The sequence below is a fragment of the Trichosurus vulpecula genome, chromosome 2 (genome assembly GCF_011100635.1).
Source record: "Trichosurus vulpecula isolate mTriVul1 chromosome 2, mTriVul1.pri, whole genome shotgun sequence".
NCBI classification, from domain to species: Eukaryota; Metazoa; Chordata; class Mammalia; order Diprotodontia; family Phalangeridae; genus Trichosurus; species Trichosurus vulpecula.
In genome coordinates this window covers 163,107,118-163,130,560 of record NC_050574.1, presented here as the reverse complement: position 1 = coordinate 163,130,560, position 23,443 = coordinate 163,107,118, and the positions used below count along the sequence as shown (strand labels likewise).

The window sequence follows — 23,443 nt, the reverse complement described above, 5'->3', positions numbered from 1 at the left end:
GAATCACCTACCCTGCAAAACTGAGTATCATGCTCCAAGGCAAAATATGGACTTCCAATAAAATAGAGGACTTTCAAGTATTCTCAGTGAAAAGACCAGAGCCAAATAGAAAATTTGACTTTCAAACACAAGAATCAAGAGAAGCACAAAAAGGTAAACAAGAAAGAGAAATAGTAAGGAACTTAGTAAAGTTGAACTGTTTTGTTTACATTTCTACATGGAAAAATGATGTGTATAATTCATGAGACCTCAGTATTAGAGTAGCTGAATGGAATACACACACACACATATGTGTATGTATGTATATACATTATATATGTGTGTGTGTATATATATACATAGACAGAAGGCACAGGGTGAGTTGAATATGAAGGGATTATATCTAAAAAAAATAAAATCAAATTAAGGGATGAGAGAGTAATATATTGAGAGAGGGAGAAAGGGAGAGATAGAATGGGGTAAATTATCTCTCATAAAAGTGGCAAGAAAAAGCAGCTCTGTAGGAAGGGAAGAGAAGGCAGGTGAGGGGGAATGAGTGAATCTTGCTCTCATTAGATTTGACCTGAGGAGGGAATACCATACATACTCAGTTGGGTATCTTACCCCACAGGAAAGAAGGAGGAAGGAGATAAGAAAGGGGGGATGATAGAAAGGAAGGCAGATAGGGGGAGGAAATAATCAAAAACAAACCCTTTCAAAAAGGGACAGGGTCAAGGGAGAAAACTGAATAAAGGGGGATAGGATAGGAAGGAGCAAAATACAGTTTTTTACAACATGAGTATTGTGGAAGGGTTTTACATAATGATATGCATGTAGCCTATGTTGAATTGCTTGCCTTCTTAGGGAGGGTGGGTGGGAAGGGAAGAGGGGAGAGAATTTGGAACTCAAAGTTTTGAAAACAGATGTTCAAAAACAAAAAAAAAGTTTTTGCATGCAACTAAGAAATAAGATACACAGGCAATGGGGCGTAGAAATTTACCTTGCCCTACAAGAAAGGAAGGGAAAAGGGGATGGGAGGGGAGTAAGGTAACAGAAGGGAGGGCTTACGGGGGAACAGGGCAACCAGAATATATGGCAATTTGGAGTGGGGGGGGGAGGGTAGAAATGGGGAGAAAATTTGTAATTCAAACTCTTGTGAAAATCAATGCTGAAAACTAAAAATATTAAATAAATTAAATAAATAAATTAAGAAAAATCTTTTGTAGTAGATTAGCTAGAAATAGTGAATCCCATAATATGAAATGTTTGAAATAAATAGCCCTTATATAAACTATAATATTAAATAACTGAAATTATAAATTAAGGTTCTATATGATACTCTGGAAAATAGATCTAGGTGTAATTGAATTTATTCTGGTCTCATTTTAAGTAAAATTCATTATTGATATTATAATACTCTATGGATCAGGAAATTTTTTAGCTCTGTGATTTTTTTTTATTTTAAACAAGACGTTTATTTAAACAACAAGATGTTTGACTTGAAGGGAAAACTCTCTAGGATCATTTTCTTTATAGTAATTTATCCCTATTGAGAGGGAGAGATTGCCCTACATGTAACAGCTATGTACAAAGAAGTTATAAAATCGTCCTTGGTTTTACAATGGTAAAAGAAAAACATTGAAATTATCCAATCAAACAAGGTACGCAAGGATTTTTTGTGGGTTTTTTTTTTGTTTTTTGTTAAACAGTGAGAACAAAATAACTTATTGGAATATAAAGATAAAAGTTGAATGAGCATGCCACTAATGGAGAAAAGGGATATTTTCACAGAACCAGTTTGTTTTTTCCCCTCCCTATCTCCATTTGATGTTGATCAAAACATACCATCGGCCATTTAGTTAAAAAAATTTGCATTATGCCTGTGCATATATACCAGTTTTATGTACCGTAAAGGGACGGGAGAAGGGAATCAAAGAAGGGAGAAAACGATACTGCAGTAGTCAGGATGTGGATGAACCAAATCTTGATTTTCTAAATTGTGAATGTATTGTTTTCCTTGGGAGCACAGTTCTGGAAAAGACTCATAGATTCTTTTTAGTAAGCGCCTCCTGTCTGCTGCTGGAACACATCAATTGTATCTTCATCTTCTATTTCCATTTCTGTGCAGGTGTGTCTGGTTCATTGATTGGTTGCCCATCAAATTGGAATCTGATCTGCCTCATTGACAAACCCTGTGGTTCACAATAGGCTTTATTAGTTTACTAAATGGTGTGTGCCTCTTAATCTTAAATGGCACCACCGAACCATCTTGCCCTGCCACCTTCAAATGAATGTGGTCGTTATTTTCAGTCTTGACTGCTTCCTTCGGCTTTTCGTCGGCCATGGCGAGTCTCGGGGTCCCCTCAGCCACCGCTTCACAAGAGAGGCACCAGGATGGTCCACTCCAAGGGAACGGGGGAGAAGCAGTGCGGCAGGAACAGGAGCAGGAGGAAGAGTTGGAGGAAGATGATGGTGATATTGGTGAGGAAGAGGAGGAGAAGAAAAAGGAGGAGCGGTAGGTGGAGGAGAAGGAGGAGGAGAAGGAGGAGGAGGAGGAGGAAGAATAGCTGTGTGATTTTTAAGTCAGGTTATCCTAGTTATGGTGATTTGTAATGTGTTAAAGATAATGCCTAAATTAATTTAATAATTCATTTTAGAAATATTGTTAGAAAAGTGAACTCTTCTTTCATTCCTTTGGGCTATGGATTTAATTGTTAAAAGAGAATGATGTTCATATGCTATTAAACACTTTTTTAGAGATATAGGAGACAGTTATAATGGTTTTCTGTAAAGTTGGCTCAACAAAAACCCTATAAAGCATCCTCGTCTGTGAAAGGTAGAATTATAACATCTTACTAGGCCTGGTGATAGTTTAAAGTACCATTAGGTGCTTGCTTTTGTGGCAGAGTAGTACCTGAGTAGGGTGTCAATATTTTAAGACTTCAAGATCTAGCCACATGGTCAGGATAGCACAGTGATTTGATTTTAGTTAAGAGCCAGAAATTGCAGAGGAAAAGATTCTTATTCCTATGGAGAAAAAAATCAGTCTCTAACAATTGGACCTTAAAAGTCTTAAAAATTTCTGCAGCTTTGATTTACGAGTGAGGTTAGGTAAGCATTGGTAAGTCATATGCACTCGCTTTTCAGGATAGTCTATAGGCAGCCCATATAATAAACCTAACACTATATAAATATTGGGTATGGTAAAAATATTGGTTATTGTGATCTGCGACTGTTACACAGGACCTTAAATCTTCCTTGTATTGCTCAAATTGAGAATTATTTAGCTCCATCTGTGAAAACTCAAAAATTTCTGCCTGAGGAAACTGGTCACATTCTGCCAGCAACTCCTTAGAGCTTTCTGCCTGGGCCGAAAATCAGTCATCCAGAATCTTAGGTTAAGACATTCTAAAGGCAATGACTTATAACACTTAGCCCAGCATACTTTAAGCTAATCTAATAACAAGTGTGATCAAACTGTTTATAAAACTGTATTTCCTAGTATTTTAAATTTGAAGCTAAGTGTTTATATTGTGAAACTTGGTAACACCAACATAGTCAGAAAAATTGATTCTCTTATAATTTGAATATTGTTAGCTCATAAATTCAGTGTTAAGAGTATTTTATTTTATAGGGATTATAAAGAATTTTTTTTGTTTTTATCTGATAGGATGTCTGACAAGGTTATAAGTAGGAAGTTCATAGATAAGTTTATGTAAGTTCCACTTAAATTTGTTCAGAATGTTTTCTGTATAATCTAGAAATGAATTCCACTGAATTGAAGTACCTTAACTAGAAATGGGTTTTATTTTATGTTTGAAATCCATAATATTGTTTATGATATTGTTAGGATCACAGTTTCTTTCTAATCTAGATGTTTCTATATTACTGTTATGTATAATATTATATATTATGAGCTTAACTGCTTAAAAAAAGGAAAAAGAAAAATGTTTGCAAACTTAATATTCTGAAGTACTTGCTTATAGTAAAGAGGAATCTAGAGTGATCCTTGGCTGCTCCTGGCCAAACCCAAGATCTCTTATGTTTCCTTTTGTTAGCTTGATTTAGAAAAGTGACACATTGTATATTTTTATTGGCTTTTTCCCATCAGGGTTTAATCTGGTGCCTTTTCTAGATCTGTTTGGAAGAGTTTGGGAGAGCATGGAGCTTGCTATTCTTCTTCCTGTGACTTTGCTGTTTTGGCTCCCCATCCATAGCTATTGATATTTCGAAAGCTTTGCATTCCATGTAGCTTGTAGATTATGACCATTCAGGAATGACAACATCTATTAAAATATTGTTCTTCAGTTTTTACGGATCAATGTTATGTCTGAATGATTATGAGCAACAGTTTTGTCCCTGGTAATGCTCAAGTTCAAGTGGTTTATTTGTTGAATTATTTTCTTTTGGAGGGGGGAAGGCAGGGCAATTGGGGTTAAGTGACTTGCCCAACATCACACAGTTAGTAAGTGTATAAAGTGTCTGAGGTTGGTTTTGAACTCAGGTCCTCCTGACTCCAGGGCCCGTGCTCTAGTCACTGCCCCACCTAGCTGCCCCTATTTGTTGAATTATTAAGGCCATTTTGAAGTTTATATATGTAGTACAGGGATTTAATGTTATTTAACTTATGAAAAATAGTGAGCTTCTGGTGTGTAATTTCACCCACTAAGTTGCTACATGGAAGGTATTCAATAGGTGTTAAATATTTGCAGCCTGCATGTGTGTTATAGTTTTGTGTTTCTAACCATTTCCTTGTATAATGTCCATCAACAGATAAGCTTGGAATCCTTACCTTTATGCAATTTCTAGTGATGCTGACTTGATCCTTCATTTTTATAACCAATGCCTCATTACCCAGCCATTTTTAACACCTCTTTAAAACATACTTTTAGTTGTGTTCATGTGACTGTTGTCAGCAAAAAGCTTTTGGATTCCATTCTTACATTTTCTTCCTATGATAATTCTTTTCTTGCTCTTTTCATCTTTTTGGATCAAATTCAGATAGGAACTGTCATAAGATGAGCCACTGTCTTGCTATTATTCATTTTTGTTTAAAATCCTGCAGACTATTGTTTAGATGGATGAACTAACTGCTTTTGGTGATTGAATAAGAGAATTGGAATGCAAATTTATTTTCCGTAGACCCATTGAAAGCATCATTGGGACAACTTCGGTAGAATGCTATTCCCACTTAGGGAATTCTTCTAGGTCTATAGTCTGAAAACATTTTTATGCTATATAGTCTGTAGCTGATGAGCATTTAGTATGATAACATCTATTAAAATATTATTGAGTTTTTAATGGATGTGAGTCATGTTTGGGGGATTGTGTATAATAGTTATGTCTGTGATAATGCTCCAGTACCTGGACAGTTTTTTTTATTTCTCAAGGATATTTTGAGGTCTGTACTTGCAGTGTAAGGATGATTTGTCTATTATTTTATGAAAGAAAGTGGGTTTCTGATGTGTAATTCTAAATGCTAATATCTAAAGCTGAATCTTTGCAATAGTACACATTCCACAAATTTATTACTTGATCTGCATCAATCAATAAGCCTGGGTTCCTTAAGGATAATCTTTCTATAAATTTTGTTGGTACTGACCTTATCCTGAAAAACTATTACAAACTTCTTTCTTTCTTTTACTTTTTTTGCGGGGGTGGGGGGAGGGCAATTGGGGTGAAGTGACTTGCCGAAGGTCACACAGCTAGTAAGTTTATCAAATGGCTGAGGCCGGATTTCAACTCAGGTCCTCCCGACTGCAGGACTCGTGCTCTACTCACTGTGCCATCTAGCTGCCCCAAACTTCTTTATTTCTATAAATAACTCTATAGCTCAGCAATTTGGAACTTCTTTAACATTTTTGGTTAAATTTATGTGGAAGTCACACATAATGTACTTTTTGATTTCCATATTGGATTTTAGCCATTTCATTGGTTTCATCTAGAGATAAACTAATTTTGGTTACTTTGACAAATCCATTGGTATACACCAGGCATTAGCTTTTATGGTTGGTTTATGAAGTCTATTTGTCCTACAAGTATTTCTCTACATTTTAATGTTTATTATGTACTTTCAAAATATTTAGTTATCTTTATCTTTTTGACAAGGATGTGCTAGTCATTCTATAGTGGCCTCAAGGTCCTAGTTCTATAGTTGTCACGGGTCTTATGATTCTTTAATATTGTATGAGTTTACATTTGGACACCATTTAGATCCATCATCATTTTACTGTGCTGTAAGTGCACATTGACAGATACTGCATCAATGTTAACTTCTTTAAATGTAGTCGTCTGTTAAAATTTGACTTCAAGATGCCAGCTTTTTTCTCAGTAATTTATGGGTGATGTGTCTTACCTGAAGAAGACCAAGGGATTTATCAGTATTGATTTGATCCATTGGTTTATTTGATCTCAAACTTCAATCTCATAGCCTTCTCACAAAATCCTTTAAAGTAGGCACTATTATTATGCCCATTTACAGGTGAGAAAACTAAGGCTGAGAGAGGTTGTGATTTGTTCAGGGTTACATAAGTAGTAAGTGTCTGAGAAGGGATCTGAACTCTAGGCAATGGATAGAATTCAGGGCCTGGAGTCAGAAAGATACAGGTTTAGGAAATCATTTGCACAGAGATAACTGAATCCATAGGAACTAATGAGATCCTCAAGTAAGATAGTACATATGGAAAAAAGAAGAGGTCCCAGGACAGTCATGGAGGATACCCAGGCTTAGTTGGTGTGTTGTGGATATAGATCTATCAAAGACTGAGAAGGAACAGACATGCACATAGGAGGCAAGCCAATGATGCTGTCCCTAAATGCTATCACTCTTGGCTTTACTTAACTGTTGGCAGTGGTGTTGTCAATGCTAGTAATACTGTTACTACTTAATTCCCTTCATTCACCTTCCCCAACACACTACTCTCATGTATCCCAATTAGTGGTATAAATAACCTCAGTTTGAGCAGTTTAGCACTGTTCCTGGCGTAGTGCCGCCCCATTTTGTTTACTTGTCTTCTCTCAATTGTATTGTAAACTTTTTGAAGACAAGGTCTGTGCCATATTGATCCCTACTGTTTAGCGCAATGTCTTTCCTGTAAAAGGTGCCTGATAAACCTTTATTGAGTTGACTTAAAGGAACAGAGGTTGTTTAGTCTGAAGACCTTTTTAGATTGATGTAAGTTCATGAACACTTTGTTCAAATGTTTGAGGGTTGTGTCAAGGAGGAATTAATGTTATTCTATGTGGCTTCATAGTGTAGAACTAGAGCCAATGGGTTGAAGTCATGCTTTGGTTTAATTTTTAGGAAAAAAAAACTCTTCACCATTAGAGCCATCCCATAAAAATAGAATAAGTGATTCTTTGGGTAGTGACTTTCCCATTACTGGAGGGGCTTAATCACAGTCCAGATCACCCCTTATTGCGACTGTTATAGAGAGAGTTTCTTCTGCTAATAGTGACTAGACTAGGTGACTTATGATAGTCCTTCTGTATCTAGAATAGGAATGGGATTAACTATTAGGTTAAGACTAGCCTCCAGGAAAAGAAGGAGGGAATTAGAGAAGCCTGTTCTCTAGTCTTCACTGGTAACTATGCAATCAAAATGTGAGTAGAAGATTAACTCTCTATGGAGCCAATGTAAGAGTTGCAGTCCTAAGGTAGAAGGCAGATTTATTATTTTCTCCTCCCTGAAGAGCCTGTTTTCTTTGCAGACCCCTAGGGGAGTTTTGATTCTGATCTCCAGATGCAGAATGAGCCTCTTGTGCTCTGTCATTCACTGATTATGGGAACAATAAAAGAAGAACTGGCTAGTAAAGCCACACTTTAGAATTGTGCTTCTTAGCTCAGAATTTCTACTAGAGAATCCCAGAGACTGAGCTCCATGGTTGAGTAACTGAATTAGTACCTATAAGTATATAACTGTCAACTTCACCAAAACCATATTCCCCCAAGAACCCAGGGAATGAGGAGGCAGGAGAGCCCACTGCTGATGGTGTGAGCCAGAATGAGGGGGTATGTTAGAGTTTTTCTGATTCCTCTTTGTAAAGCCGTGATCATGGGATCGCAGAGTTCTGTGGAAGCAACCTTCCCTGAGAGGCTGATTAAAGTGGATTGGTGAGTCTTCCATGGAGAATATAGAGAGACCATTAACTTTATAGAGCTTTACCTAAGTATGTGTCACAGGGGGAGGGCATCTTGCTGGCAGCCATGGGTCACAGGAATTCTCACTCTACAAGTATCTCAGAAAGCCTATTTCCTTATCCCTAAAATCCAGCTATTGGTTATATTCCCCATCCTGACAAGTTCTTGTATGGGGAACTGAAGAGTTATAGATAGTTTCACCACACAGAAGTAACTGGATTAGGAAGAGAACCATTGCTTCTCTCCTACCCTCTTGGTCTTCCAACTCCTCCAGGTCTTACTTTGGAGGTAGAGTCAGAAGATTTTTTTTGGCAAGTTTGTTTCAGAGACTATCATAGAGATCCATTGTCTATTCTGTTGGCAACAAGGACAGGCTTGATGGGGACAAGAGGGGAATATATTTAGAGTCTCCAAGTGTACATCCCCACTTTGTCAGGAGGGTAGGGAAATGTTTTCCCTTCTTATGTGGTTCTTTCCTGTCCCTACAGATCCTTCCCAGAGAAGAATGGCCACAGGAAATGACTCCTCAGTGACCGAGTTTCTCCTTGCAGGTTTAACAGACCAACCAGAGCTCCAGCTCCTTCTCTTTTTCCTGTTTTTAGGGATCTATGTGGTCACTGTGGTAGGAAACCTTGGTTTGATCACTCTGATTAGACTGAATTCCCATCTTCATACTCCCATGTATTATTTTCTCTTCAACCTATCCTTCATAGATCTCTGTTACTCCTCTGTCATCACTCCCAAAATGCTAATGAACTTTGTGTCAGAGAAAAATGTCATCTCCTATTCAGGGTGCATGGCTCAGCTGTATTTCTTTTGTTTCTTTGGATTTTCTGAATCCTTGCTTTTGTCAGCCATGGCCTATGATCGTTACATTGCAATCTGTAATCCATTACTTTATACTGTCACGATGTCCTCCCAGGTCTGCTCCCTATTAGTGTCTGGTGTATATGTGTTGGGGTTTGCTGGTGCCATGGCTCACACTGGATGCATGTTGAGACTATCCTTTTGTGACAACAATATCATCAACCACTACATGTGTGACATACTCCCCATTCTGGAGCTTTCCTGCACCAGCACATATATCAATGAGTTAGTGGCTTTCATTGTTGCCAGCGTTGACATTGGAATGATCAGTGCCACCATTTTCACATCTTATGCTTTCATCTTCTCTACTATCCTCCGCATCAACTCCTCTGGTGGCAAGTGTAAAGCCTTTAGCACTTGCACCTCCCATATAATTACTGTTTCTCTTTTCTTTGGTTCAGGAGCTTTCATGTACCTCAAACCTTCTTCTGTTGGGTCTATGGACCAGGGGAAAGTGTCCTCTGTGTTCTATACCATTGTAGTGCCTATGCTAAATCCCCTGATCTACAGTTTGAGGAATAAGGATGTCAAATTGGCCATGAGGAAAACCATGAGACAAAGAATAATCTCCTGATGAAAACCAGGGTCAGTGTCAACCAGAGTACTCAAATTTCTATTGCCTTTATTGGTATATCTTGTTGAAGGGATACTGACTTGAATGTTTTCCCCCTACCATAGGAATATTTTAATCAATCTTCTGAAACAGTTTATTTGTCTTACAGAAGGATTTATTTCCCAAAAATTTCCTGGGAAAGGTCTTTTAAGAAGTCTGTTTCTCTAGAAAATTTAATTCTGACTCTAGTTCTAGAAATTTCATATAACTTTTCATGGACTGGTATGCAAGGAAAATTAGAAAAAAATTTGCAAGGAGGTAGGTGGTATAAAGCTTACAGCACATGCTTCTCTTGGCTGAGTAGCAGCTGCTGTGGGCAAACCAGGTAGAGTGCTGATGTCAATAAAAGGATTATATAATCTATTTCTTTTATTAGAGAATCTTTTTTTCCTCAGTAGGAGATGAGAGTTTTTACAACCTTCTTCTCAAGCAGGCCAGTTTGTCATAGAGAAGTTTTCATTAAAATTAAATTAATAGTGTCATAGATTGAGAGCAGCAAGCATCAAAAACTACTTAGTACTGGCTGATAGAGTGGTAGATCAGTGGAATAGATTAGATACCCAAGACACAGTAGAAAATTACTATAGTAATATATCATTTGATAAACCCAAAGACTCCAGCTTCTGGAATAAGAATTCATTATTTGACAAAAATGGCTGGGAAAACTGGAAAATAGTATGGCAGAAAATGGGCATAGACCAACACCTCACACTAAATACTAAGATAAGGTCAAAATGGTTACATGATTCAGACATAAAGGATAATACCATAAGTAAATTAGGAGAGAAGAGAAAGGAATAGTTCACCTGTCAGAGCTATGGAGAAGGGAAGAATTTATGACCAAACAAGAGATAGAGAACATTATGAAATGCAAAATGAATAATTTTGATTACATTAAATAAAATTTTTACACAAATAAAAACAACGCAACCAAGATTAGAAGGAAAGCAGAAAGATGGGAAACAATCTTTATAGCCAGAATTCCTGATAAAGGCCTTATTTTCTCCAATGTATAGAGAACTGAGTCAAATCTAGAAGAATACAAGTCATTTCCCCAATTGATATGTGGTCAAAGGATATGAATGCAGAGTTTTCAGACAATTAATATCTATATCTAATATCTATATCTATATCTAATATATATCTGTAGTCATTAAAAATGCTCTAAATCGCTATTGGTTAGAGAAATGAAATTAAAACAATTCTGAGGTACTGCCTAACACTTATCAGAATGGTTAATATGACAACAAAGGAAAATGATAGATGTTGGAGAAGATGTGGGAAAATTAGAACCCTAATGCATTTATAATTTATAATATAGTTTTAGATTTGGTATGGCTAGGCCACCTTCCTTCATATTTTTTCATTAATTCCCTTGCTATTCTTGACTTGGATAGATCTTTGTCATTCCACTCAGAAACAATAAAATGATAAAGAAATAGAATTGAGTCAGGCACTCATTGTAGGAGATGTTGTTCTTCTCTGACAAGCACTTTGGGAGTGCTGATAGTGGAGGGACAAAGAAAATGAAGGACAAGCAACTTAGTAAATAGCACATGGGGGTATAAAGATGGGAACTGAACTTAATTGGTGTGATCATGCTCAAGCTTCCCACAACAGTGGCCACATAGATTCACAGGGATAAGAGAAAGAGGAGGAGCTCGAGCTTTGGCTGATCCATTAGTCTTATGAAAATAAAGTTAGCCGCTGTGGAGTAATTTCCTGTGGCCATTCTCTGGATGGTATTTCTGAGGATGGGGGCAAAAAAACACATTAAAGAATATGTTTATGATTACCCACAGCAAAGACAGTTCTCAAAACTGATAAAACTGACTAATTAGGGCTTTCATTTTTCCTTTGAGTCTGGTCTCTTGGACACCTAGCGCCTCTTACTATCTCACAGTACTATGGGCCATTTAAATGCAAGAAAGTACCATTATTGCTTTTCCTTCTGAGCACAAGAGTGAAAACTGTGGTGTTAGGTTAGAGAATATATCACTCAGGGAAAGGGGCTTTAGGGAAAGAGAGATCCTTCCAGCAATTTAAAAAAATACATTTTTATTGATTTTTTTACAATCCATAGCTCCCCCCTTCTTTTCTTCCCTTCTCTGAGAATCATCCCATACAGCAAAAAACATTTTTAAAGATAAAGAGGGAAAAATGTAGATATATTCAGTAACAAGTATTTATTAAACACCTATGATGTATCAGACACTGTATTAGGTAGGTTACTGGGCATTCAAAGACAAACATGAAAATATTCCCTGCTCTCAAGGATCTTGCATTCTACTAGGAGAAAATAACGTATGCACACGTAAGTAAATACAAAACATGTAGCAAAAGTACATAGTGGTTTCAAGGAGGAGAACTGACAATGGGAGTGACCAGGAAGAGTACTGTGAGGGAGGCAGCAGTTGAACTAAGCTGAAAGAAACTAAGGATTTCAAGAGGTAGAGGTGAGGAGGGAGTACATTCTAGGCATGGGAGATAAGTGCTCTGGGAAAATTTGAGGAAGCAAGAGTAGTTTTAGAAGGGAAAGATACTTTAGCCTAGCTCATCATGAGCACTTTAATATTGAACTTTAAATAACAAACTCTACTCACATGAAATTAATTCACTAAATTTTTATACATCTCAAATATCAATATATATTCCAATAAATATTCATGTAATGAAATGTTGCCATGTTTTCAAAAATTTAAATCATTATCAGAATACACCGGAATATATTTATCCTATTCCAATATATGATGTGATATATTTATCACACTCTAATTACCATAAATAATTAGTCTTTCAGTTTTGCTTTTAAATTGGGTCCCTGGGACACAATTTTTCCCACAAGAATATTCTACTGAAGAACAATGTGCAAATAGGCAAATAATTAAAACACTTTCAAAACTTCAATTTGGCTTATTAAATCTAAATTGGTATATCGTCAATTTTTAAATGGAATAGGTGCCATACTAAGTAAACCCAAAAAGCAGTTCACATGAAGTGAAATGGAATAAATGACTTGAAATGTAAATATTTTACATAGAACATTTTATTAACTTTATGGTAGAGACAAATCTCAAATTCTACCTAGAACAAAATAAAAAAATGTGTATAAGTGGAGGGCAAGAGGGAAGAAGAGTGAACATTCTGTTATAGAATTTATAATAAGCAAGCATAGGTAAATCCTATAGTCCTAAAATATACCCTAGATCCTGGAACAGGTGTGGGGAACCTGTGGCCTGGAGGCCAAATGTCCCTCTAGGTCCTCAAATGCAGCCCTTTGACTGAATCCAAACTTTACAGTACAAATCTTTTTTTTTATTAAGGAGACCTTCTAGGACCTAGAGGAATAGTTTTCAAAGTAAAAAGAAAAAAAAGATGAGGAATCAATGGCTTAATGTTCTGAAGGAGTACTTCAAACAAAATCTCTCAAAAATCAAACCAACAAGCTAATGCCTTCAAAGTATAGTGGTGGAGAGAGACTTTAAAAAATTAAATAAAAGCACTTATCTAAATGCAAGCAAGCCTCACGTGCAGTGGGGATATACTAGAACCCTTTCTGATACATATGGGAGTGAAGCAAAGATACCCACTATCCCCACTGTTATTGCCTGTAGTTCTAGAAATGTTAGCAACAGCAATGAGATGAGAAAGAAAGTAAAAGAATAAAAGTAAGTAAAGAGGAGATGACAATAGAGGTTCCTATAGGTTGACAATATGAAAATTTACTTGGAAAATCTTAGGGAATCAGCAAAGATCCTAATTGAGACAATTTATAGCTTCAGCAAAGTTGCAGGATACAAAATAAATCCTCAAAAATTAATGGCATTTCTTTACAACAATAACAAAACAAAAGAAGCAGTAAAACAAAGGGAAAACTCTTTCCAGATAACTACAAAATGCATGAAACATCTGGGGTTCAACTTCCCAAAGCACACAAAAGACTTGTATAGATTTAATTACAAAGTGCTCCTTAAAGAAATAAAGAATAACTTAAATAACTGGAGGAACAGTTAATGCTCCTGGCTAGGCTTTGCCAACATAATAAAAGTGATTCCCTCATCTCCTCCCCACACTGCCCAGGCATGGAGATATCAGACCCACATGTTGCTCCTATTTTTGGACTTTTTCATTGTTAATAACCAGTTATGATGACTTTTTTCCTCTCTCTAAAAAGTACTATTTATTATATTGGTTGGCTCTCTGTAGAGGCAGGGGAAGGGATACTTAGGATAGCTATGGTGATTTGAGAAACAGAAAATATCAATAAAAACTTATTTTTATAAAAAGAAAAATGTATACTAAAAGCATAGATTATGATATTTGTGAATAAGTGGAGTTCTTCCTTCATGTAAAAAAAACTCTGTGTACTGAAAATATGTGTAAATTTCATTTTATTAGATTTTGCCTGCTGTTTCAGCCTGTGCAGATAATTTTGGCTGCAAATTCTGTCATCTTTCCTGTTAGCTATGCAGCCCAGGTGTAGGTCAACTTTATATTTTATAAACGTGACATCCATGCTTTCATATTCATCACTGATAAAATGTTAAACAGAAGAGGGCCAAGGACAGATCTCTGTAGAACTTCACTAAAGTGTTATAATCATAATTCTGTTAATCATCATACTTTAGTAGTTACTTCACCAAGTCTGGATGATATCTAATTGTCCTGTCATTTAATCCATATTTTTGTTCCTTTTTCACCTGTAGACCACTAGGAATGTCAAATGATTTACTTAAATTGAGGTATTCAATATTTGTGAAAATACCCATACTTACCCGTCTAAAATCCTTCCCCCCCCAAAAGTTTATTTCACATGTATTTTTCTTTAAAAAAATCATTCTATTTTGGATCATGGTGACCATGACTTATTCAAAAAAGTATTTTGAAACCATGTTTTTAAATACTGGGCTATACATTTTTGCTAGGAATTGATGCCAATCTCACTGGATTATAATTTGAAGAATTTGTTTGCTAAAGAATTCAATTCAAATAAAGTTAGTTCAGTTCTGGAAGAAATTAATTCTCTGTAAAAGGGCCAGCTGCAATAACAGATAAAAAATACACAGCTCCTCCCAAAATATCCCTTAATCGCTCTCCTTGGAAAGAGACATGGCTAGATATACTTCTCTTGCTATCAAAAAACCTTCTGATTTTCTCACTCCATAGTTCCCTCATGAGATATAGTGAAGACACAGGGAAGGTTCAATACTGACTATGAAGTTCTTGATCACAGACCATGTTTCTTTGCTTTGCCAGTTGGACTAAATTCCCCTAAATGCTACATTGGCTTAAATTCCTGAAGAATCCCCAAGTTCAGAGCTGTGTCTGGGCACTTCTTAACTTCTCACCACATTCTGTCATCTTTCCTCACAGAGAGGTATATAGAATACATATATATGTGTTGCATAAGATTCTTTTTGTTTTCAAGTTTTAATGATGAATTTTAATTTTACATTACTAACATTTATGGATTACACCCATTCCCTGAGAGGTCCCTGTAATAAAGTAAAACTATTAAGCAAAATTAACAATATATTGACCTCATCTGAAAATGCATGCAGCACTCTCACATCTGTAGTACCTCCATCTCTACATTTTTAGATCATTTTCATTAATATAAATCTATTTTTCTTTCTCTCACCTCTAACCTACTGAAGAAAAAAGAAAAGAAAATTTCTTGTAAAAATGTTCCCTATCAAGCAAAACAAATCCCCTCATTGGTTATCTATAAAAGTGTATGGATGTGTGTGTGTGTCTGTGTGTATATACACATGTATGTATGCTTATGCTGTATACCCATATAGTATATATAATATGTATATATGTATGCATGTGTATGTGTGTCTCTTTCTGCACTCTTAATCCATCCCTTGTTGTGAGAAGGTAGACAGTATGTTTCCTCATCAATTTTTCTAGAATCATGGATAGTCATTGGATCATAGTTTTTATAATTTTAAAAATTGTTTGTCTTTACAGTGTTATTATTGTTGTATACGATGTTTTTCTGGTTCTCTACTTTTCATTCTTCATTAGTTTAGGAAAGTTTTCATAATTGTTCCTTTTATAAAATTGATGTCATAATGCAGATTTTTCACATCACTTTGCATCAGTTCATTTAAAGTTTTTCTATGTCTCTTTGAAATCATCTATTTCCTCACTTCTTGCAGCAAAATAATGTTACATTATTCATATTCCATAACTTACTTAGCCATTTCCCAGTTGAGAGGCATTTGTTTAGTTTATAGTTTTTGCCTTCACAAAAAGAGATGCCGTAAATGTATTTCCACATATAAAGCCTTTTTCTCTTTATTTGGTCTTTTTTTTGCTATGGGCCTAGTAATGGCATATGGATAGGTGACCTAAATGTAAAAAGTCACATTTTAAACAAATTAGGGAAATATGAAGAATAGCATTTGTCAGATCTAATAAAAGTTCTTAAACAACTAAGATTTATGGAGGATCACAGAAGAAAAAATAGAATTTTATCTAAAATTAAAAAGGTTTTGTATAACCAAATCCAATAAGGCTGATAACTGTGTAGAAAAAAATGTTGTATCAAATTTCTCTGGTAAAGGTCTCATTTTCAAGATATGTAAACATTTCTGTGAACATACATATGAGAATATACATAAATATCCACATATATTTGTATTTCAAATATAAAAGAATACTAGTCATTTCCCAGTTGATAAATGATGTAGGAGTATAATTGGTCAGCTGTCAAGAGAAGAAACCCAGGATCTCTATAATTATATGAAAAATGTTCCAAATCACTACTAAGTAGAGAAGTGGAAAGTAAAGCAATATGGAGCTTCTACTTCACATCTATCAAATTTGTAAAGATGAGAGAAAAGTAATATAAGAAATGTTGGAAGGACTTTGGGAAAACAGAAACTTTGATTCCCTGTGGGTAGACCAGGGCATGGGTGTAAGCAACCTGGAAAGCAGTTTGAATCATACACTAAAAGTTCTAAAACAGCATATGCTGTTTAACTTAGCTTACCATTGCTAGGCCTATACCTATATGGATTCATAGTCATTTGATGGTTTGGAGATTTGGTCTCCACATTTCCTAATTCTTTGATGAGTACTTATCTAACACAACTATATCTAGTCTTGCCTTTATCAGCCCAGGCCCATTTATTGCTTCATCATTTCACTCAGGGCAGATTGAGGTACCAGAAAAAGAGGGTTCATATGGTGGTGCAGGACAGTAGTAGGGCCAGTGATAGTGGAACCAGATGCAGTAACTGGTCAAGCTGAATGATAACCTACAAAGGCTACAGTGAAGGTTTCAAAATAAGTTGTTTTATTTCACTTTAACTAAATAACAAATTGTGCAATGCACAACTATAGAAGGTTTGAGACAGGAGGGTCATGGAGTTGGTAGAAAGTGATAAGCTAACAGAACTCAAAAATACTGGGAATCAATAGTCTGAGAAAAAAGAAAAGTGAAGCTAGCTTTCCATATTGGGCTTGGAAAAAGTCTACCTCCATAGCTGCTGCATACAGAGAAGAGATACATTTCTTTTTCTATCCTTTAGATTTTTCAAAACAGCTGAACTTGTTTTTGGCAATCTCAGAAAATTACCTGCTAGCTTCATGAACCTTTTTTCCACTTTTTATTTAATATTTTTAGTTTTCAACATTGATTTCTACAAGATTTTGAGTTACAAATATCTCCTCTCTTCCCTACCATAAGATGGCATAAATTCTGATTGCCCCTTTCCCCAGTTTGCTTTCCCTTCTATAACCCCACTCCGCACCCCCATACCCTTTCCTCTTGCTTTCTTGTAGGGCAAGATGGATTTCTATACCCCATTGCCTGTATATCTATTTCCCAGTCGCATGTAAAAACAAAATTTTTTATACATTTATTTTTAGAACTTTGATTTCCAAACTCTCTTCCTTCTTCCCTCCCTACCCACCCTCCTTGAGAAGGCAAGCCATTTGACATAGGCCACACATGTATCATTATGCAAAACACTTCCATAATGGTCATGTTGTGAAAAACTAGCTATATTTCCCACCATCCTATCCTGTCCCCCTTTATTCTGTTTTCTCCCTTGACCCTGTCCCTTTTCAAAAGTGTTTGCTTTTGATAACTTCCTCCCCCTATCTGCCCTCCTTTATGTCATCTGCCCTCTCTTATCCCCTTCCCCCTACTTTTCTGTGGGGTAAGATACCCAATTGAGTGTGTACATTATTCCCTCCTTAAGCCAAATCTGATGAGAGCAAGATTCACTCCTTCCCTTTCACCCACCCCCTCTTCCCTTCCATTACAACAGGTTTTTCTTGCCACTTTTATGTTAGGAATATTGTAGCCAAATTCCAGAGTTCCCAGGTTAAGGAGAAAATATTGCAAGCAGCCAGAAAGAAACAATTTGAGTATTGTGGAAACACAATCAGGATAACACAAGATCCAGTAGTGTCTATATTAAGGGATCAAAGGGCTTAGAATATGATATTCTGGAGGTCAAAGGAGCTAGGATTAAACCAAAGAATCACCTACAGCAAAACTGAGTATAATACTCCAGGGAAAAATATGGATTTTCAATAAAATAGAGGACTTTCAAGCATTCTTGATGAAAAGACCAGAGCTGAAGAGAAAATTTGACTTTCAAATACAAGAATATAGAGAAACATGGAAAGGTAAACAGGAAAGAGAAATCATAAGGGACTTAACTAAAGTTGAACTATTTAGTTTACATTCCTACATGGAAAGATTTGTAACTCATGAGACCTTTCTCAGTGTTAGGGTAGTTGAAGGGAATATACATATATACATATATATATATAGACAGAGGCCACAGGGTGAGTTGAATATGAAAGGATAACATCTAAAAATAAAATTGAGGGGTGAGAGGGGAATATATTGGGAGAAGGAGAAAGGGAGAGATAGAATGGGGTAAATTATCAGGAACTTTTTTTAACGTCTTAATATAGCCAGAATTTAAAATAAAGCTCTTTGAGTTCTTGTGCCTGAGGCTTTTTAAAAAAATAAGGTTTATGCTACCATTCTGCTAAAAATTCTCTAAAATTTTCTAAAACAAAATGATAATGGATATTCCAACAACAGGATGCCCTCTGTGTGACAGCCAGAAACAGTCCCTTCTCAGCACAGATTTTCTACAATGGGGATCCAGCTCTGATGGCCACACTTCATAAGCCACAATAAGATGGAGCTGGATTCCATGTGCACAGGAAGAGATCTCCCCACAACATTTCTTCTTAGCTGGAAAGTGAGCCGTGTAAGTGACAGCTGTTACATGCAGAGAACCCTTTCCAATGGTGAGATATGTCCTTATAAGAGCTATTTTGCCAGGAATCTCTTCACACATACTATATAAGTGATAATAGTGCATATGACATCTGCAAGCAAATGCAAATCTTCCAATAGCCCTACTCATCCCTATAACATTAGAGCTTAATGTACCAGAAGCTGTCAGCAGTCCTGGGGTTTGGGGTTTCCTGACTTTGCAGAACCTCCATGACATTCTTTTAAACAGAGAATCTCTGATTTGAAGCAAATCTGCAGGTTGTTCTGAGACTTGTATGGAATGAAGGTTACCTTTGTTTACCACTTAATGAGCTGTGTAGGACCTGTGGACCCCAGCACAGTTGGGAGAATTACTACTCTGTAAGTACAATAAATATGTCAGTTATTTCTTCTAGCTAAAAGTGTTCTCTTACCAATTAAATTTTCCTGGAGCATTTTACCTAGATAAGTAGTGTCAAAAATCAAATAGATGTGGAGCCACTAATTCATACATAGGGATCTCTGTGGGCTATGTATAGACTTAGTATCAAATTATAAGGTAATAAATATTTTACTGTATTTTTATTTAGCTTGTAAAATACTTCCCACCAACATTTTAAACTGCTTCCTGACAAATGGGAATGTTGGAGGCCACATGTGGTTTATTTGACACCTGTGGTCTCCACCTCCCCTTTGCTCCTTTCACATTCTATTTTGTATTTTGCCAAACTCTGTACACGTGATGTGCTTCCTCCTCCTTACCACTCCCTTGTCCTCACAAGTAGACAAGGACCGTAAGAGCTAGGGTTGGGTTGTTGATGATTTTTCTATCCTAGGACAATTCCTTATACCTATTAAGTGTCAAATATATGTTTTTTAGATTGAATTGAAAAACAATTGAAAGAAATGAGGTGACCAAAAAGTCTGACCAGAAAAATGAACAGAGTTGAACATTAGAAATAAAATAAAATGGTGACAAAACAATAATAATAATAGTGTTTATATATCCCTTGGTATGTGACAGGCACTGCATTAAATGCTTCACAAATATTTCATTTCATCCTCACAGCAACCCTGGCAGTTAGGTATTACTCCTATCCCCATTTTACAGTTGAGAAAACTGAAGCAAACAGGGACTAAAAGACTTACCCAAGATAACACAGCTGGTAAGTATGTGAGGCTGGATTTGAACTTAGATCTTCCTGACTCTAGGGCCAGCGTTTTTATCCACTGTACCACCTGACTGCCACAGTGAATCACATATCTTGCCCAAAGGCACAGTTTTAAAAAAAAGCATGCCATTGGTAAATAGGGAGAGGGAAAGAGACTGGACCTGTGATTTCATTGATATAAGGAACACCCAGGTGAGGAAATTCCCTCTCTCAATGCAGGTCGACACCTTCTAAGCAACTTGGAGTATTACCAAGAGCACTGACTAGTTAAGTGACTTATCCAGAGTCACACAGCCAGGATGGATCAGAAGTAGAACCAGGTCTTTCTGATTTCTAGAACACCCAACAGGCCAAAGAGAGAGATAAGACTGTGGTCAGCAGTGTGGCATAAGAGAAAGAAGTAGCTCAAGAATCAGGGTCTCAACTTCTTCATGTGTAAAATGAGGGGTTTGGATTAGGAGACAGGTCAATGGCATATCAGATAGAACACCGGTCCTTGAGTCAGGAAGACGACTTCAAATCCAGCCCAACACTTACAAGTTCTGTCACCCTGAGCAAGTCATAACCTCTGAGTGCTTTGGTTGCTTCATTTATAAAATAGGGATAATAGTACATCCCCCCAGGGTTACTGTCTGAATAAAATGAGATAATATTTGTAAAATTTTTGTAAACCTTAAATTGTTATCATTTCCTGTCCTGTATCTGTCATCCTCTTAAAAATTCAAAAAAGCACCTCATTACTACCCCAAAGGAAAATTGTATACTGATGGAGTGGCTTCACAGCTCCCCTACTCTTTTATCCTAAAGTGCCAGTAGTTCATGTTTTTAATACACGACACTCTGCTATTCATTTTTTCATAGATCTTCTAATTGTGATTTACCCACAAAAGTTTGCTTGCATAAGAAAGGAAACAAGAGGTTGGGGAGGTAGAGGAGAGGGGTTGGGAGGAGGCAGTATGACCCATCCCTTTGAAAGGAAAACAGCATCAGCAAAGCCTTTGAGCCCATCACCAATGACCTTTCTACTCTTCACGAGAACATCCTTTTCTCTAGAATTTTCTTCACAGCAACCTTGACATCTTTATTCCTGAGGCTGTAGATCAAGGGGTTCAGCATGGGGATCACTATGGTATAAAACACAGAGGACACTTTCCCCTGGTCCATGGAGTTGGTAGAAGGCTGCAGATACATGAATGCAGTGGAGCCAAAGAATAGGGAAACAGCCATGATATGGGAGCTGCAAGTACTGAAGGCTTTAGACCTGCCTGCCATGGAATGGATGCGAAGGATGCTTATTAGGATGAAAATATAAGAGCTAAGAATAGTTAGGGTTGGAACAAAAAGGTTAAATGAACCAAAAGCCAGAAGCACTACTTCATTGATGTAGGTGTTGGAGCAGGAAAGCTTCAAGAGGGGAAGAAGATCACAAAAGAAATTATTGACAATATTGTCTTTGCAAAAGTAAACTTTAAGCATGCAGCCTGTGTGAACTGTGGCGCCAACCACAGCCATTGCAGCCACTCCTCCCACCAACCGGGAGCACAACTGTTTGGACATGATGACATCATATAATAGAGGGCTACAGATAGCAACATAACGGTCATAAGCCATCACTGCCAACATATGACATTCAGAAATTATAAAAATGAGGAAGAAATAGAGCTGAGCCATGCATTCAGGGTAAGAGATGATGTTCTTTTCTGACACAAAGTTCACAAGCATTTTGGGGGTGATGACAGTAGAATGACAGAGGTCAATGAAAGATAGACAACTGAGGAAGTAGTACATGGGGGTGTGAAGGTGGGGACTGAGCCCAATTAAGATGATCATTCCCAGGTTTCCTACCATGGTGACCACATAGATCCCTAGGAACAAGAAGAAAAGTGGAACCTGGAGCTCTGGTCGGTCTGTTAAGCCTGCAATGATAAACTCAGTCACTGCAGAGTGATTTTCCTTCTCTGGATGGTGGACCTGTGGGATTGAAAAAGAAGGGTAACATTAGAGAGGATTTCTCCCCTCCCTCCCTCCACACATAAAGGTTTACACAAAATGGACAGCTGGAATCCTGGACTGTTTCGGTCCTGGGGGGCCTATGGGCACTGTCCTTGGTCACTGTGTGAAAGTATCAGTATCATTATTAGCATGTCTTAGTATTACCATGATGGGACATGTGAACAGAAGTGCTGGAAAAGAGTCATACCCAACTGTTCCTTATTTTACCTAAGGGATAACTATGTTACTGATACAGACAGTTGAATCTGCTGACAACAATGAGAGCTCATGGATGAAAGAAAGGGATGACTTCCAGCTCTCCACTCACTGGGGTCCTTATCTATCTAGCTTTAGTTTACATTTCTGAAACTCTTCACAGAAGCAACCTTTGCTGGATATTAAAGGTGACTGGTTTCCATCAGAATGGGAACTAGGGCTTCAGTTACTTTTTCAAAGAAAAGACGACAAATTCTTGAGGAAAGCCAATTACTGTCCAAAGTCATTCAATGAAAACAAAAGAGCCTTCTCTGTTGACACTTCAATGGGGGTATTGCAGCCTCTATGATTCCCAGTATCTCTTCATATTTCTGTCTTCTCCACAGATGCGTTTCTAGCTCTATGCTACTCAAGGTTAGCAATGGGCCAGTAAAGATAAGGGAGTGAGGGGCAGCTAGGTGGCACAGTGAGTAGAGCATCATCCCTAGAGTCAGGAGGACCTGAGTTCAAATCTGGCCTAGGACACCTGACACACTTACTAGTTGTATGACCTTGGGCAAGTCACTTAACCCCAAATGCCCTGCCTTCCCCCCTCCAAAAAAAAGATAAGGAAGTGAGATTTCACCAAGAACTGGGCTCCCATAGTAGTGAGTTTGGTAGAAAGGAACAGGGCAGTTGAATTAAGGCACTCACCCTCCACTGCTGGATCTTCATTGAAAGAGTCTTTGGAAAATGTAGCAATGAATTCAGAAATGATAATCTTCATAGACCCTTTTGCTTCCTTTTGTTCTATTGCAATGCAAGCATGGTCTTTGATTTCTTAGCTGCCCTGAGTTCCAAGAGATGAAATTTTAATTATTTATTTAACACAATGGTTCTCTCTAACTTTAGGATAGAAAATATCATCTCTCAATCTCACTGTAAGTGCTGTAAGACTTATTATTAATGGATAGTTTCTAGGGACCTTATTAGAAACTCACAGAATTTACTCAAGGTCTTATCTCATCAGGGATGCAGGCTCTTCTGGGAATAAATCATTGTCATTTTCTACCATGTTCCATAGTCACCCTTCCTCCCACCACTCCTAACCAGGAAACTCTATTAGCTCTTTGGCTATTTAGTAGGTTTTGTTATGGAATAGTCTTTTTCTCATACTTTCTTAAGTTTTGGGGGTGAGTCAAACAGATCAGATACTCAGCTATCAGA

General features: G+C 37.0%; 2 protein-coding genes across 3 annotated transcripts; one reads left to right on the top strand and one right to left on the bottom strand.

Moving 5' to 3' along the window:
* Positions 1-6,446: 6,446 nt before the first annotated feature.
* LOC118838075 (olfactory receptor 145-like) lies at positions 6,447-9,559 on the top strand. 2 transcript variants are annotated; one of them, XM_036745283.1, is made up of 2 exons: positions 6,447-6,460; positions 8,620-9,559. In XM_036745283.1, exons 1-2 carry the CDS (start codon positions 6,447-6,449, stop codon positions 9,557-9,559), a joined length of 954 nt encoding a protein of 317 aa, XP_036601178.1. The 2 variants fall into 2 exon arrangements, with proteins under 2 accessions (XP_036601178.1, XP_036601179.1); XM_036745284.1 differs by lacking the exon at positions 6,447-6,460 and having other exon boundaries at positions 8,594-9,559.
* Positions 9,560-21,058: 11,499 nt separating this feature from the next.
* On the bottom strand, positions 21,059-21,982 carry LOC118838014 (olfactory receptor 150-like). Its single transcript, XM_036745210.1, has one exon. It carries the CDS (start codon positions 21,875-21,877, stop codon positions 21,059-21,061), a length of 819 nt encoding a protein of 272 aa, XP_036601105.1. The 5' UTR covers positions 21,878-21,982.
* Positions 21,983-23,443: the final 1,461 nt, after the last annotated feature.

What these genes read in the sequence shown, in the direction of transcription:
- LOC118838014 (XM_036745210.1), bottom strand. Translation starts at nt 21,877, where the DNA reads ATGGTAGGAAACCTGGGAATGATCATCTTAATTGGGCTCAGTCCCCAC.